Below are 17,925 nucleotides of genomic sequence, written 5' to 3'. Positions count from 1 at the left end.
AAGAGTGCATAGTAAGTGTTATTGTTAAAAAAAACAAACAACCCTGAGTTAGTAATTCCCTATGAAACAGTAGTATTGGAAGAAGATGTAAAAAGTGAAAGTAGATGGGTCTTGCACATTGGGATAATAAAAGAAAAATGAAACAATCCAAGACCAATCATCTCAGTAAACTTCTGAAAATAATAAGTTACAAATGTGTGCTCAAAACCACTGGAATTCAAGGGTCAGAAAATGGAGAACCAGTTGACACGGTTGTACCAAATGTAAAGTATCATGGCAATCTCAGATTTCAAGTGAGAGTCCAGTAGCCTTTTTCTGTGAATTCTGATATCAGAACAGGTATCAGAAGAACCCAGAATCACAGTGCTTTCTTCTACCTGGCCACCTATTTCAGAATCTAAGTGGCAAAGATCACTTTTCAGAGTCAACTATTCATGTATCATCTAGATTACTTAGCAAACATCCACAATGAGGTGGAAGGTTACCAGACTGGTTGTGGAATCATTATCCTTACAGGTATTCAATGCTCAGCTGGACCCAGACCTGAGCAACTTGATCTAACTTTGAAATCAACTTTGAGGAGGAGGTCGGACTAAAATGACCTTCACAGGCTCTTTCAGCCTAAGTTATTCTACGATTCTGACAAAAAAAAAAGTCATTATGTTAAAGAGTGTTTCTGCCAACCCCATTTCTGTGCAAACCTTTCCTTGCTTTAATTATAGCATTAACCAGAGTAAAAAAGAAAAACATTTAACAAAAAATTCTACCATCTCAAGGAATGATTAGTTCTAAAGCAAAGCAGTTGCCAACAGGATATGCTGCTAATTAACTCAGATACATTTTTTACAGTAGGTATTTTCAAACTAGAAATTAATTCATTATTAAAATGTAAACCCCAACATTTAAAAACACACCACTGACCTTCTAACCCTTGCTGCTTGCGCTCAATTGTTTTCTTGTACTCTTCCAGTTCCTTTTCTGTGAGATGGCTGAACGGGTTGGGTGGTGCTGGTGGTGCATGCTCATCATCTTCAAATTGCATTGGCTGGAAAAGAGAAAACCACAAAATTTAACAGTTAAATAAAAGAAGCAAGCAAGATGTACGTGGTTAATGTATCTTTTTTTGACCAAAGTTTGGTGACACAGACTGGCAGGGAATATAGAAGAAAACCACACATGCATCCAGACTAAAATTACCCCATTTAATAGGCATTCACATAGTAATGAACACTGACCACTGAGCTGTAAATCACCATCCCTTTGCAGTAGTACAATCATTATTTGAGTTTTTTTTGTATAAAGTGGGACAGCTTCAGCAGTAGAGACCTGCCTCAATAGCTTACACTTCAGGGACTAATATACTCTTCAGAAAAGTGAAAGTTCTTTAACAACTTTGAGTCCCTTTGAAGGGATTCAAAAATAAGGTTTCCCATATTTTCTGCAAATGCCTCAAGTTCTAGAAATTTTTTTTGTAGGAAAGTAACTGTGCTCATGCTCCAGTTTAGGAATCTAACTGGAAAAGCTGATCTGAGATGAATCTTACAATGACAAAATTAAAATTCTTTTCATATTGCAAGAAAACTCATTTGGAAAATATTCTTTTTGCCTGAAATAAATAAGCAAACTCAGTGTTATCTCAAAAGGATGTTGGAAACCAGAATGAGGAAACAGATGCACTAACCCATGGATGGTGGAAACTCTTAAAACTATAGAATTCCAATTACAATTCAGCACAGTTTGTTAGATAACCTTATTAGGGATATCTGTACTATTTGGAATTAAGAGTATTCTACTCAAGACAAGATGGTGTGGACAGGTAAGACACTGGAAACCCTCCCGCCCAATAAGAAGCCCGTTTCTAATGAAAACTGCCTTCTACATGGTCCCATCCCATCTTTTAAATGCAGTTATTTCTGGGCTTCAGTCATTTCCTTTAGCAGCAGTTTCACAGACTGATGAAAGAACTATTTTTGGCACTATGCATTGCAAAGTTCATCACTCGTTAGCTTAAATGGTCTTAGACAAGGGTCTTACTTCATTAATATTAATAGCAGGCAAACCTACCATGCACATCTCCATTTGAAACTAACATTTTAAACCTCTGAAACGAAACATGAATAATTATTGCACATCCAAAACCTGGCATTAAAATAATCAGTTCTAACAAAGCATTTAGAAAGAAAATGGCCCAAACTGATGTTTGAAAGACAGGCAGCCGAATAATCCAAATATATGTAAATCAATTAATTATGTCCTACTCACTGGACTCGGCTTTTTATCCACAACAATCCCAGCGAGCAGCTGAGACTGTGGTCCTGCTGTCTTTAGGTCATATCGATTTTGCTCCCTTATCTATACAGAGAAAAGAAACTGGGTTAGAAACATATATTTTTTATTTTTCTTTAACAAATCCTATGTCCATCAGCTTTGCAAAGCCAGTAACGCAGGCAGCAGTGAATGTCTGGAGGATCAAGCTGTATGCTGCTGCACCAAAAAATTAAGATCTCTCCTTCCAGCTCCAAATACACTGCATATGTTGTTTAACCCTTTAGGTACTCCCAAATATCCACCCTAGCCCCAGCTCCTGCATTTCATGAAAGCCAGTATTTAGAAATAAGCTCCAAGGAACAGTGTGTGTCTCAACCCGTCCTCTTCACCCCGCCAAAATAAGTGACCTGTGTTAAGCTATTAAGAGATCAATCTGTGATCACAAAGGTTGGTAAAGTTTTTCCTTTTGTGAATACCTCATTATTCTCCCCAGGCCAACAGCCTTAGCTTCACATTAGCGCTTAAGAGACTGACAGATCAGATATAAATACAAATACAGATCACACACACACACACAAAAAATCTACAGCAGAAAAATAGGAATAAACCATCTAATGAGACACTGACATGCATGAATTTAAAAATCATTGTCTGGGACTTGTATTATTAATCTCTATATGCTTAGAAGGTGCCTTTCCGGTTCTAAGGGAGTTGCTCCTTCTGACTCCAGTTCAGTCCCCGTGGATACTGATATGGTGCTTTCCAAGAAAGAAGAAAATATGTAATCAAATGGAAAATGTCCTGAATATCTGTTAATATAGTTATGCCTAGGGTGGAGTATTTGGTCAGTCTGACAGTCAGCGTCTTATATGCTGGAAGGGAAAAGCAGCGAGATATCTATGTTTACAGAGAGGTCCAACAATAACCTCCCATTTTCTTTTTTCTACTGCCATTAGGAAGCAGACTGAAACAGAGAAACTCCAGCTTGCTAAGTGCTAGGAGAATTAATACAGAACAGAGTGAGACTACACTCTGGGACTGAATCACGCTGTAGATGACGCACAGCAATTCAGTTCATGTTGACACCTAATTATCCACTAAATATAATACTAAATAGCAGTGACTACCATTTCCAGTCTATCATTTCCAGACTTAATACTCATCCTTTACCAAACTACTGCATTAAAAATTTACATATATATTGCATATGTATCTACAGACTTCATGTATATCATTCATTTAAATACATGCTTTTTAGTGCCAAAAATCACATACAATAGAAGAAACTTCTTAGTAAAATCAGAACCTCTGAAAATGTTATTTTACTGCTGTGTTGAATCATTATTTGAACATACAATTTTATCTGGAAATGTTACAATTTTCTTCATTACACTTCTTTTACCTTATTTCTCTTTTCCAACACTTCACTTGGGTTTGTGTTTAGAGGAACAAATTGGTTTGGATCTTCAATTTTGATTGGCGTTCCTCCACTAGTCTTGGAGGAGTCATCAGCTTTCATCCACTTAAAGAACAAAAAAAAAGAAGTTAAAAAACCCAGCAATGCTGGGAAAGAACAATTCACAGTGTTGTCTTATTGTTCAAGTAGAGATATAAAGAAAGGACTTCCTGACTTGATTCTCAATACCACATGTCACCCACAAAATAACCCCAACTCCTTACAAGCCTGTATGTTTGCCCAAGAGAATTTAAGTTGCCTTGAACACGTATCAAGATTACTTTTTGTAAACACTAAAATACATTCCTGAAAAACTGTGTACTAATGAAGTTATATTTAGAAAGGATCACACTTCCTTGTAACTCAACATATAGATCCACCAGCACCAGAGCCCCTGTTCATGCGATCAACTTCCACCTCTGTCTGTAGTTTTTTTCCTTTGTAAGCAGGGTTTTAAATCAGTTGCTGAGGGTGTTCCTCCCAAACTTAAGTTCAGAAACTTGCTAGCCTGCCAGCAGGAGGAGCTGATGCTTTTATAATTGTACTATGCCACTGGGAGTAGCCTAATAGCAAATAACACGCTTCATAGTCCCAAGAGAGCCACTTCTCTCCAGGCTGAAAACACAGTGGAAGAATCTTGGTGAGCCAAAGGAGAAAACTCTTGCTCATCACTGAAAGTAGTAGCATGAACAGACTCTTTGAAGTCTGTTTTCAGTAGGCTCACAAACAGAAAACGAGCAGTTAGAGATGAATTAGAGCTTGTGTCTCCCTTGTATAGAGAACAACCCACGGGTGATTTAAAACCTTACTATGTTTGGTGGATAATTGATAGCATAAAAAGATATGGTAGAAAAACTGTTTTCTACTTCAGGAATCAAAGGAGCTAGTAACAAGTGGGAAATCATTGTCAAATTCTATCATAAACTGTTACTCTTCCAAACAGCTAAACCCCACTTCCCCAAACAGAGGGGACCCTTAGTACTAATGCCATTAAGTTTCCCCAAAGTCTGTTTTTATTTGCTTGATAAACTTATTTGCTAATCCTGTTAAAGATCTCCTCTGTTCATAATTTACTTTCTAAAGTAAATTTACTGCCTAAAACATCTACCTACCGTGATCTTAGTCCTGGGACTGGTTTCCCCATTCCAGGACTCCTCAGGCACATTAACTTTCAAGTATGTGTTTGGAGAGTTCAGCCATCTTGTCTTTTCCCTCTGTTGCCTCTGTGCCAGGAATTTCAGGGGGGAAAGTGGGACTGTATCATCTTCAAAGGAAAAGGCAGTCACAGTGGCTGGGATCTCAACATCGCTCTTATGTCTGGGTTTTTCCCTGACTAATGGCTGCCTATAGGCATAGCCAGTTCTGTATCCCTATGGAGGAGGAAAAAAAAGAAAAAATTGTTTTAAAAAAATTAAAATTAAAACCCAAAAAATCAGGAAAAAGTATCCAAATACGTCATTGAAGTTTTGTGCTGCCCTATATGCATTAAACAGGTCCACTGAGCTCTTTAGAGAATGGACTAGTGGTGTCATCTCATCCACCATTCATTCATATTATTAACATTCAAGAGACCCATCTAAAATACAGCACAGTAGGAACTGAACAGGACCCCACACACACTTCATCTTCCTCCCACCTTCATGAACGCGTGACCACCAAATGACGCCCTGCTCAGGCTATGACCTAGGTAGTGTTCATGAGGACGTTTATCTGTCTTGCACAACGGCACATCCTAGTTCATGACACTCCCCCATTCCTCACTCTATTTGAATTGAATGCTGTTCCAGAATTCATAGTGCAGTGAAATGGCCATTTCAAACAAATAACAAATTACCATCTTTTTTTCCTAATATTAGAGTTAGTAACAAAATACAGAGGGAATCTGCTATGTCAATTTACTTGCTGGCGATTAAAATACATTTTTATTACTAAGCTACTATAAAAAGCAAATGTTTGTGAGATGAGTTGAACAAAATTTAAGTTCAAAACATTATAAATTCTTATCAAGACAGAATACTACTGTCAGATACATTAACATAATAAAAACTAAACCAAGCAGAAGAGATTTCATATACAATAAAAGTTACTCCGTCTTCATTTTCAAACTGACAAAGAAACCAGAAAATAATAATTTGCTTTATGGAAGTTAATCCTACACTCAAAAGCTTAAAGAGACTATATGGACAATGCCATCAATGTGCTCTCACCAGGTTGTCCAGCATCCGCATGAGTGCTTCAAATTCTTGCTCCCCAACTTTCCATTTTTGCTGCGAAGCCATATTAACTCCACCTCCTCCAGTTGCTGCCACAGCGTGTGTGGAAGGCTTGAACTTCTGCAGATCCAGTAGTAGGAGATTGTCTATCCCACCTGCTCCAGCTAATGCATGAACCTGGAGACATCAATGAGTGTTTTTCATTTGTGGAAAAGCTTTTGGATTCTCTGCTTTTCTGAATTCACAGGAGAAACATACTTAAGCACATGCTGCACTTATTTCTCAGACTAGTTTTCTACTGTGCAAAGACGTATTAAAATATATAGCAAGTGATTCTTATGGAAAGGATGAGAATATCTGCTAATAACTGCACTTCAAAAGAAGTAGACTCAAACACTAGCTTTCAGAGTACATTAAAAAGGTCCATCTGCATTACCAGACTAAAAATTTTTAATTTTTGTATCTGTTTCAAAACAAATGAGCGATTGAACTCAAAATGAATGGCAGGGCAAAGGAGGAAAGGAAAGAAGTGCACCTCCAAACGCCTACTTGGGAGGACAGGATCACTGGAGAACAAGTAGAAGCAAAGTGATGAAGTGTCTGGGGATGGGCTTAAGAGTTACGAAATGTGAGGACACCCTTCAGTGGTCTGTCTCCACAGGTTATAGATAATGCCCAACTAGGTAGTTAGACAAAACGGGAACAACTGATTTTGGGACTCATGTTATTTTTAAATACACTACCCTCTACCATTGCCCCTTTTGTTGATTTGGTTTTACAAATCTTTGTGATTGTAGGGAGAATCTCTTTATCTTGTCACAACATTCAGCTTTAATAAACGAGCCAGATGTCAAGAGTTCTGAAGTCACACTTCCACATGCAGCGAGTACCGCTGAATCTATTATCCAGCAGATTCTCTGCATGAAGCTCACTCTCCACAGCATGGAACAGAACCTGTACCCTTCAGAGTGTAACAACACTGATGGTCATTAGAGGAAGAGTGATATGGTATTTGTGCTGTTCCTTCTAAGTTTTCCTCATTATTCCAATTTCTCTGACTTTGACCTAGCATATGCTTACCAGATTCCACAACCCCAAATATTTTGTAATATTAGAGATCTTCCCATCTGGGATGCAATCTATAACTCAGCAGCATAAGTGTTTGAAATTAAATACAGATAAATTCTCTCTCACCTGTGTTTCACAGGCCAGCTGCACATTGAAAATATAGTGGAATGCTTCTTCCAGTGTCTCTCCTAGTGCTACCACACCATGGTTTCTCAAGACTAATACCTAGTAAATGAAGACACTAATGTTAAATGGTAGAAACTGGCACAGTACATGAAAATTGTTTATGAAGAGCGTGAATGAGGTTGAATACCTTGCAGCTGGGTCCAAGAACTTTTTGAAGCTGAATTCTCTCTTCCTGTTCATCAAGAGATCCCTGATAGTTGTAATAAGCAACATCTCCCAGAATCAGAGCCTCTTGTGATATGGGAAGGATGCCACACTTCATAGATGAAACCTGTTTCAAGAAAATGAAGTACTGATAATTAGGAAAAAATCAAACTCTTAAAACTCACATCTCAACCACCCAAGCTTTAGCAGGATGTACTTTGTATCTTTGGTAGAAGAGAGACAAACTCTCCATAGTAAAAGCTTAGAAACAATACCTTCTTTTTTACCCTCTAGTCTAATTTGCAACTGGGTGAAAGAGGTGCTGCTACCCAACCTAGGGAGAGATTCATTATAGGAAAAGACAACTCATCCCAATTAAGTTAATTTTTCTGAATTTTATCCATGTTTAATTCTCAGCATAAGCCTACTTAAAGGTTTTTCCTTCTTTTCCACATTTATAACTTCAAAAAGCTAGTATAAAAGAAGTTATCCATTCCTTTTTTTGTCTGTAGTCAAGGAATGCATATATCCATTTATATATAAAATAATATTAATTTATCTATCTCAAACCAATTCTTTCAAGTCTCCTTAAATTTTTAACTTATATTAACCATGACTTTTTAATAGTGAGGTAAATTCAAATTGAACATAACTACTAATTAAGCCATTTAAAAATGGAGTTGCATAATACAAATGATGATGTATACGGCACGTTATATGTAAGATGCTATAAGTGAAGCCTGTGTAAACTATATACTTTAAAGCCTCCTCAACCTGAGTACAGTCATATCTGAGCATCAGTTTATTCCTATCCATCTCTGGCCACTGCAGTGGCCCAGCCCTCTTTCCCTGCTTATTTGATAACCTCACACCTTTCTTTACCAGTGTAGAGTTGATGTTAAAAATAAAACTGCTGTGAGAGTGATTCAGATTCAGAAATGTGCTCTAAGTTCATAAGGTAAACCTGTTTCCTTTTACTCTTTATGCTAGAAGGAAGACTTACAGCTGCTGTTGCAGGGGTATGTATGTGTATTACACATCTGACATCAGGGCGTGTGGAGTAGATGGCCACATGTGGACTGAATCCTGCATTGTCAATACTTAGAGTTGTACTTCCCTGGTCAACTACATCTCCTAGGATGTTTACTTTAACCTGGAAAAGAAAACAAAGGAGTGATATTCAAAAAGTTTGTGACAACTGCCATTATCTACAAACTACTCTCCCCTTCTTACTTGGCACCAAATTTTCCCCTCACATATTTAGGGCTCAGAGCATGAAAAGAAGTAGGAGAGCAGCCGTGAATCTGCTCCATATGTCCATAAACCATCCTGCTATCCAAGCCCTTGACAGTTGTTGGAAGTCCAGCAATGGAAAAAATAAAGATAAGACCCTGATCAAATTGTCTAAGCTGATACTGGGTCTAGCTGACCTTTCCTTGTTTCTGACTTTCAAAAATGAATTTCATTAACATTTCCTACATTTTAAATATGAAGAAAATTCAGCCTCAGAAATTTCCAATAAGAAAATTAAATGCATAGGGAATTTTCAATTTCATGTGAACGTTAAAATAATAATTCCAGGATCAACAACAGCAGGGTCATATCAGGTCTTGTTCTCATGTTTGTATTTTGGTTCTGTGTTTGTTGGTGTAATGCTATCAAGCTCAATCTGCTACCCCTTTCAACTGGAGGTAGTTTCTTTACAGATACGTACTGACGTGAAGAACATATGGCAGGTTCCGCACCAAAAGATGCGTGACTTAGCAGCTACCATTGCCTAAATGCCAATCTGTAACTTCATCCAGCTCCTTTGTTGGGGCCTGGGGAAGATTATTCAACTTTATTTCCCCACTTATAAAGATAAGAGCTGATTCTACTAACACTACTCCTACAGACTCATTTCATATGTATTACCATATTGTCAGGTTACAAAAGGTTGCTGTTACACTGAGGCTATTTGATGAGCTTCATCAGACAGGAAAACAAAACTTTGCTGCTCCACGGCGAAGCTGAAGACAAAGCAACAGAAAGCAAAGCTAAACCCAGAAAGAAATGCTGAAAACAAAGGATGCTAGTATCTAAATAGTTAATCAGCTTTTCATCTGGTGGGTAAAGATTAAAAAACAAATAACAGCATGATTACAGTTTAGAAGTCCATTTCAGCAGCCACAAAAGTCTTTTAGAAAACAGGTTGAGCCTTGCTGGTTATTACAGCAGGTGAATCACGTACCAAATTAGAAGCTGAAGCTTCAGAAAAGGACAGACCTCTTGGAATGATTAGAATATGGTCATGTTCTTTGCTTACTCTTACCTGCAAAGAAGGAAGAAAATGTATTACTGATCTATTTTTAAATTTATATTATTCAGGGAAAAATTAATTTGAATGAATAGGTAAGAGTCCAAATAAAAATTTTTATTCTCTAAAATACTTACTGTGATATAGGCATTTGGCAAATGTGCCCACCCAAACAAGTCAGCTAATCTATATAAACTGGCTAACTTGCAACGAGTAAGTTTTTCTCCCTTAACAAATGAGGAGGTATCTATCCCAGGTAGGTCATTGATGGGTGTAATCATTCCATGGCCTGAAAAACAGATAAAAAAAGATGATGCCAGTTGGACAATTAAATAACTTCTAGCTATGCCATGATCTTCCAGAAGCAGTGTATTTAAATTGTTAGCATAGCAGTACCAGCAGTTATTAGACTGGAACTGCGCTGCTGGGATTTCTAAGGTCTTTACTGAAACCTCTGTTAACATTAAGACAGTAGGAACCATACTCCAAATTTAAGTCTTCATCTCTTTTTCAAACACAAGACAGGTGAAATAAAGGTCTCCTTTTGAGTACCACGTGGATTTTGAGCTCCCTCCTGATTCAAGATCCTATATAGGACTGGAACTGCACTTTAAGACGTTTGCCGCTAACGAAGTATTTTTATATATTACTTTGAAAATCACAGGAAAATACATTCCTGCTGGACTTCTGACATCAGTATAACTAATTTGAAGAGATGTCTCAGTCTTAGCACTTTAATTTAGTCTTAATGAAGAAATTAGGATTAGTGCAAGAGTTCTCAAACCCTCTGACAGAAGAGATCACCTCTTAACAGAGAAATCACAAAGATAATTTATCTCTGACTTGTGACTACACAAACATACCCTTCTCCCCTTCAGGAATGCATGATATCCCTTTGAGAGCTACAGTCTTTGTTTACAGGGAAAGTTACGACCAGAAGAGGTAAAAGCCATTTTGGTTTTCAACAAGAAGAGTATGGACTTTGAGATTAGTCGCCCTGTCCGAGTCCCTGGGCAAACACAGCAGACACAAGTCAGACCTACAGTCTCACTAACCAACCACAGACACGGAGATGAGATTATTTGGGCTCTCTGTTCTCTTCCCCTTGTTTTGTTAAATTAACCCTGAAGCACCATTTTGGGACCAATTCTCAAAAGATGCTGAATGCTGACAGCTGCCACTGCAGACTTGTAAGCTCCCATATGATGTCCACCCACAGAACTTAAATCGACTTTAACGTTTCAGTGCTTCATGACTTGGAAAGAAGAACTTGGGTGTTAACTGAAAGATCCTAGCGACATCTTTGTAACTAGAGTGCATACTACAAGCTGTTTTTAACTGTTGGAGCTGTTTGTGTAATGAATCATTTTGCCAGGCTATTCTTACCCCTCATTTATTTTTCTACTCTTGCATATAAATTGTTGTTAAAAGAAAAAAAAAAAAAGAATCTAAATGGTTATGTATTTCACATCTCAGTTTATGCTCACGTTAAACTGCTAATAGTAACGGGGCACAGCATTTTGTTTCCTATCTTGGTTAAACTTTTATTAGCAAATTCTAGAATAACTGAGTGTGAGGACTCCAAACATTTTGGATATCATTATATAAATTAAAGAATTTGAGAGAAAGAAGCCTAAAAAGGAAAGTTAAGGCCACCATCTGTACTACTTCACAGCTGAAGCAAGCTTTTCAAAGAAAGAGGAGATCCCAGCATTGCTAAGGCCTGGTGATAATAAAAAAAGGGAAAGAAAAAGTGCAATTATATGTATAATTCACTTACTGAGTGAAGATGAGGAAAAACCTGCAAAAGAGCTTGCTGTAATGTATTCAGCAATCTGCTGTAATGCAAGCAGTCCAGTGGGGTTATTACCCTTCTTCATCTGTTCTTGAATAAGGCATTCCAGATCTTCTCTAAAAGCCTGTAGAAACATTTGAGAATCATCAAGGAAAGCTGGCTTTGATAGAAATGAGATTATTATAGGTGGGGCTGGTAGCTTTGCCTGTTATTAATGTTACATGAAACTTCCCCTTAGACCTTGTTTTTAGCTGCTTATAACTTTGCCAAACTTTAACCATCTGACCTAAACTTTGCACGCTAAGTATCGGCAATTTGGGGGGTGGGAGAAATGAGTTTGGTCGCAGAACAAGACAAGATAAAATGTATTTTTGAAAATGATAACAAAAACCATTTTTATCAATAATTAAAGAGTTCTCCATATTTTGAAAGAGGTATTTGAAATTCCATCAGGATGTGTTGCTTTTAGTCTGGATATTTTTAAATTCTGTAATCCCTCTGAAAATCCATCCAAATTTGATAAAATTATAAACAACTGGAAAACTGGAACTCATCCATGCTTAAGCAGTATCACAGACATGCAAAAGCTAGAAGGAATGCCAGGATGTCACCTCCTCTCTATTTCTTTCCTTCTCCCAAAGGGAAAAAAAGTTCCCTCTTCTCCTGTATAAAATGTCCACAACCCCAAGAGATAAACTCTTGCAGAATATATCCTGAAAAAGGTTTTCACAGTATCAAATTTAATATACTATGCACTGTGGACAAAGCCTGTTCCTTCTAGATGATGGACAGATTAATCACTATCCAAAACAAATGCCTGTCCTAGGACTACTTCAGTCCTGACATTTCTAGACTAAGTAAATTCTGTTCCAGTATGCAAAGCTGCACACAACACGAGCTGAGGTGTATTGCAAACGCTCTTGCTGGTTCATTCCAGAAAGACATGTGGTGTCTTTACCACGCAGCTGACTCCTATTATAACTCCAGGCTATTCCCTGTATGTAATTGCTCCTTTCAGTTTGCCTTCCTTAGCAGAGTACTTGCTCTCAATTAAAAAAGAAAATAGTTCTGTATGGCAAATGTAATTTCTTCACTGAATTTTAATTCAGTCCTCCAAAACACCCACTTTGTTGGGTGAAATCCACCAATCTCATGACATAGTCTGTTCATCAACAGGTTTTGACTTCAAAAGGCAGAGTGCTACCAGACACCTAAAAAACATCCTCAAGACTCTACTTGATACAGCCTCTCAGTTGGATAGCTGAGCATCCATAACTACACTTTAATTTCCAAGTTTACAGACACCCATGATCTTCCTTAGAGTAATTTTGTCAGGACTGTGTGTACCTGAGACTTGCCAGATTTCTACAAGTAAAGCCTCTAAAAATTCACATGGACTGACTATGCAGCGATCTGTTACACCGATCTCTCTGTGTACTCTCTGACTACGCACGAAGCACCCCTCAAACAGCTGAACAACCTCTTGCTAACCTGAAGATACATGGGCAAAGTCAGATTTTTCTCTTTAGTGGCTGCTGTAGGTAAGATCTATGCAGCAAGGGAAGGGAGCAGATGAGGAAAAAGAAAGAAATGGGGAATTGAGTAAGGAAAGGAACTTGACTGGAAGAAAATAAGTAGAGGTATGGGAGGTGCATCAGCACTGGGAGCCTGTAAGGGAAACTGATGGGAGGTCATTATGGGGAGAGTAATTGCCAGAAATGCAAACAGGGATTTGTGGAAAACAGCAGTGGTTGGAGAAAACATCTTGACTCTCATCCTTCATCTATGAGTAGATGACTGTGAGACCTACTCCCTGCAATCTGATTCAGCTCCGAGGATGGCCATCATCCTCAGGACTCCACGTGTTCCAGTGGCAATGTGGGTGTCCCCCTACTGACAACATAACGAGCACTGTCCCCAACCTGGAACCCAAATGTTGCTGCAAGCCTGGACTGCTGGAAGTCAGATATGCAGAGGATGTTTCTTTGCCCCTCTTGCACACAGATGATCATCTGTAAGTACACCATAGCTGTCTTGTCCCCATGCCTCATTTGGCACACAGTGGCTAGTTCTCACTAGAAAAGAAATTCTGTATTTTTTTCCTCTTCTCATGGCTCAGCACATGGCCCTTTTTTGCATGCTACTCATACTCTGTTGAGATGACAACTATTATTTATCTGTCAAGATTTTCTCTGGGCAGATAATTACTGTAAATTCAAGTGCTTCACAAGCATTAAGTTACTAATCCCCGAAACATGCCTTTAAGGTGCAGCAGGGCCCTGTCATCATTTCCACAAAATGGCAGTGAGGAGGTTGAGGTCAGATGCTTCCACCAATTTGGGACATTCATTCTGAGAGGCCCAGAGCCCCACTCAGATTACTGGGCAGTAAGTAGTTTCTTACATCCTCAAAGCACAACTCTCAGTGAAAATTCAAGTGCAGCACTGAGTATTTAACATGCTGCCGTACCTCAGGGTAACAAGGGGGATACACAGAAAATCACAACCTGAAAAACCAAGAAAGAGATGATTCAGCATCACCCATTTCAGCCTGGTTTAAACCCTTGAGGTTGGTTACTACCTGAATCTGAGAATCTTTCACTACAACCAAAGTGGTTTTGAATGAAATTCAGATACACATGATTTATACAATCCCTTGTAGAAGATAAAGATTTTTCACATAACTAGGAGAAAGCACTTTGGTGGTCAAACAGCTCACAGTACACAGAAAAAGGAGCCAAGGTCCAATCTTTATGTTCTACCAACCTGCTTGAAAGTGTAAAAAATGTAAAATAACAGAGGTACTTCCTTAGCCCTTTGCACATCATATGCCTCACATCACAGAAGGCTTCCTGCCCCTCTGTGCCTGAAAACCCCCAAACCACATAAAACAGACTTTCAGCCATCCCAGCACCGGCTCGCTTTTCTGCTCATGGTTTACCATGAGGCTAGGGCTTTATGGCACTTTCTCATTCTGTTACTGTAATCTATTAAGATTGCAGAGACAATGACTGTTCAATATATTTAATCATCAAGCTATACTAACACTTATTTTCAAATTCTGTCATTCTAAGGTATTCGATTACTTCTCAAATATCCCTGAAAGAGACCCTCTGCAAGAAAGCTCTGCTATTTCACAGTCTGCAAAGCTGAAATACTCTTTCGCTCTTGTTTACAATATGTATATAAGGAAACTGCACATTTGTAGTCTTCTGGGGGCCATGTGGAAGACAGTTCATGAAATTCATGGAAGTATTTGCTTGGGAGGAGATGGAGAAACACAGTTATCTGTATTATATTAAATCACTCTCACTTCAGTTCAACAAGGACTATAAAAAGGATCTGCAAAAACATTCACAGTAAACTCATATTAGTCATAGTCAGACTTTTTTTTTTAAACCTATACAAGTAACGTTACTTCTATAACAGAAAAAATACAGTGTAATGTATTTCAGGCAATTTTTAACAGAAAGAGTTTTTGGTTTATTTCTTGTATTTTTAATTCTTCTGCTTTCTGATCACGGTATTTTCATCTTCTGATCTTAGTTTTGCTCTCTGATGCTAACAGTTGTATACTATACATTTGCTGAGGCTACTACAAATGAGGATTTAGTGTTGTATCAACAATTTTGTTTAACCAAACAATCAGATTTCCTTAAAAACAATTTTAAAAATAACAGAAGACAGGTAAGGGCCAGGGCAAGTAGCAAATATGGAGGTTTGGGATGAGCTGTAAAACAGAGATGAGGATATGGATGAAGTGCCTAAAATAAAGTATGCAGTTTATCTACATGCCAGCACGCAACGATGTCTTCTAGCAGACTGCAGCCTTCAGTGTGTCACACATGACTCACACGCATTGCTCCATGCATATTTATGAATATTTCAATACCTTTCGTTCACTGCTACAGGCCTTTAAAACTTGGATCTGTATGTCCTTAGACAATCGCCCCACGTGGGCTAACACAAGTTTCCTCTGTTTCTGCTAATTCACGATGGGCTCATATGAAGAGCATCACCTTCTTCTGGACACCAGTTTACCTTAAATATTAGCCATTAAATGAATGATATTTACTGGAGTTCTCACTGTACAGCACTGATTTCCATAAAACCACTACCATGCAGGGCTCCAATTTTGGGATCTGACCCATTCAGCAGCAGGAATGTGCTTCTGAAAACCTAACTGCAGCCTGGAGACCAAGCACTGTGGTTTTGCTTTAATTCATAAGACTGTAATATATATATATGGCATTACACTGCAAATGCCCACAGGTGACCAAGTCACGCTTGAGAGAGATGTTTTCAAAAAGACGACAAACTCTCTGCTCTGGCACAAAGCAGATATTTTTCAAGTGGAAAGGTCACTAGTAATTTCAGATGTAGTATTTGACAAGAAAATGCTGACAAAGAAAAAACTGTACTGTCAGATGAATGAAAAATTGTGTTATTCAGCTGTATGCTCAGCATTGCTCAATAAAAAGAAAGTTTCAGCTCTGGGATTTAAATAGCTCTTTGGGTACATGTGGGTTTTTTTGGTCGGTTTGTTTTAAAACACTAAAACTTTGGACATAAGATGATACAATAGGACCAGTGACTTTTTACAATGGGGTACTGAGTCTCAAAGTGAGAAGCAGAGCACCTCGTGGCTGCCCATGCTGCCTGTCAACACAGCTGCACCACCTCTGGACTCGGCCAACCTGCCTGTGTCTGCACCAGTGCTACAGCAAGGCTGCTGCCTGGATAACCCACCACACCATAGCTGAGAATCGTTTCCTGTTTGCACAAGCATCCTTCTGCCTTCAGTGAGCTCACCTGGCCAGCCAAGCACCAATGTCCCCGCCTTGTTTGTGCTGGAACAGCACTTCAAGCATCCTGCTGAAAGTTTGCATAGAAAACAGCCCATGGTATGAAAACTGCACCCCTGACAGCTATAGGAAGGAGGTAAAGCAACATTTCAGACAAGATGCACAACTAGAATGCCAAGTAGAGCTTTTATTCACCTGGCAGCAGATAACCACCTAAGCAAATAGCCTGATCTCGATATACAGCAGGCTGCAAACTCCCCCGTTCCACTACTGCCAGCTGAGGTTGTTCTCTTCAAAACAGCAGTGAGCTGAACTACACTAAAGTTACACCAGAGGAAAACATAGTTTCGCATTTACACCATGAACCAAAGCATCCCTTGCACAGCCAAGCTTCTGCCTCACCCACCTTCTGAATGCCACTCCACTACCTTGCACTGAGACATGAATTTCCCCACAACTCACCAGTAAAAATATACAGAGCAGCTCAGCCCATTCCTAAAACGGTTTCTAGAACTCCACAGTTTCTAAACTTTCTGTTTCTAAAACTCCAGCCAGTTCTTTTACACCAGCTTAGACAGCCTTACACAGTACTGCAGCCTGAAGAACAGATACAGCTTTTCTTGATAGAGCCATTAGTTGCATCATTAGATCAAGGTCTTTCTAATATCATAAAATTACTTCTCCAGAAATATTTGCAATCATCTTCCAAACACACATCATAAACTCAAGCAGCTTAAATGGAAAAATCTTTCAACTTAGACCTGCAAGGGCTCTCTGAAACTCAAGAGTGAAGTTACAAGCCTCAGCTCTGACTCATTTATTTCCATTTTCTTTCAGGACAGTCTAAGGGTGAGCTGACAGTGTAAAGTGGGGCTTTTAAGAATCAAAGCAACATTTGCATATACCAGTTGACAACTGGTATTTTTCAGTCAACACAAGCAAAAAAACCTAGAATAACCAACTTACTAGGATAACCTATTTTACATGCATACACCTGTATATAGCAGAGAAGAATAATGCTGCTAGAAAATGTTAGTATTGATCTCCTCATCTTGGTAGGCAGCTCTCTAAGGATGTTAAGAAGTATGCAGGCTCGTAAGTATTTTGACTGTCTTACATATGTTGCTTCTTGTTTGTTGACTATTGATTTCTCCATGTAGTCCTTATCCACTCAAAAGAAGTAGAAATAAAATAATAAGAAAACATTTTTCCTGTAAATAGAGAAAACAATGGCATACGAATGATCTGCAAATACTCCTCACCATCACAAACCTTTAAGAGGAGAAGCATGTGCTCACATCAGGACTAGTTACAGTAAGGCCCAAACAGTTTGATATGTCAGTCTACAGGAAATTAGCTAGAAAAGATACGTGAGGTCCCGACAATAACAGCCAAATCACCACCATTGAAGAAAAGTTTCAAAACTTAACTGGTATTTAGTTCTTGAGAGTGAAGAGACGTTAATTTTAAGTCCTGTGCTGTAAACGCAGCTGCCCGCGGAGAGGAAGACCTTCACCAAAACAGCCCATACAGCTTCATAACAGGCTGTTTCAAGACTGGAGTTTAGATACAAACAACCGGTGCCCTAAGTGGAAAAGGGTGGAGTTGACCACAAAAAAACCGCCAGTGAGTTAAGGCTGGTGGTGAGAAGATAAGAGTCAGAAAAAGTGTTTGTTAACGCCAAGGAAAAAAAAA

General features: G+C 38.6%; 1 protein-coding gene across 8 annotated transcripts in view; it reads right to left on the bottom strand.

The window, feature by feature from the left end:
- ADD3 (adducin 3) overlaps nt 1-17,925 on the bottom strand; it is a 102,460-nt gene that overhangs the window by 3,553 nt on the left and 80,982 nt on the right. For 7 of the 8 annotated variants that reach the window (XM_074831230.1, XM_074831236.1, XM_074831231.1 and 4 more), the window contains 11 exons: nt 11,412-11,550; nt 9,769-9,920; nt 9,566-9,646; nt 8,339-8,488; nt 7,319-7,462; nt 7,132-7,230; nt 5,932-6,114; nt 4,837-5,094; nt 3,671-3,790; nt 2,263-2,352; nt 922-1,045 (listed from right to left, as the gene is read on the bottom strand). In XM_074831230.1, coding sequence (XP_074687331.1) covers nt 922-1,045; nt 2,263-2,352; nt 3,671-3,790; nt 4,837-5,094; nt 5,932-6,114; nt 7,132-7,230; nt 7,319-7,462; nt 8,339-8,488; nt 9,566-9,646; nt 9,769-9,920; nt 11,412-11,550 — 1,540 coding nt within the window. Of the gene's footprint in view, nt 1-921; nt 1,046-2,262; nt 2,353-3,670; nt 3,791-4,836; nt 5,095-5,931; nt 6,115-7,131; nt 7,231-7,318; nt 7,463-8,338; nt 8,489-9,565; nt 9,647-9,768; nt 9,921-11,411; nt 11,551-17,655; nt 17,799-17,925 lie in introns of those variants that run through there. The other variant, XM_074831237.1, reaches the window with a different exon arrangement.

This window comes from Strix aluco, chromosome 7, assembly GCF_031877795.1.
Source record: "Strix aluco isolate bStrAlu1 chromosome 7, bStrAlu1.hap1, whole genome shotgun sequence".
Classification (NCBI taxonomy): domain Eukaryota; kingdom Metazoa; phylum Chordata; class Aves; order Strigiformes; family Strigidae; genus Strix; species Strix aluco.
The sequence above is the reverse complement of the archived record's forward strand: the minus strand, read 5'-3'. Positions and strand labels throughout refer to the sequence as shown.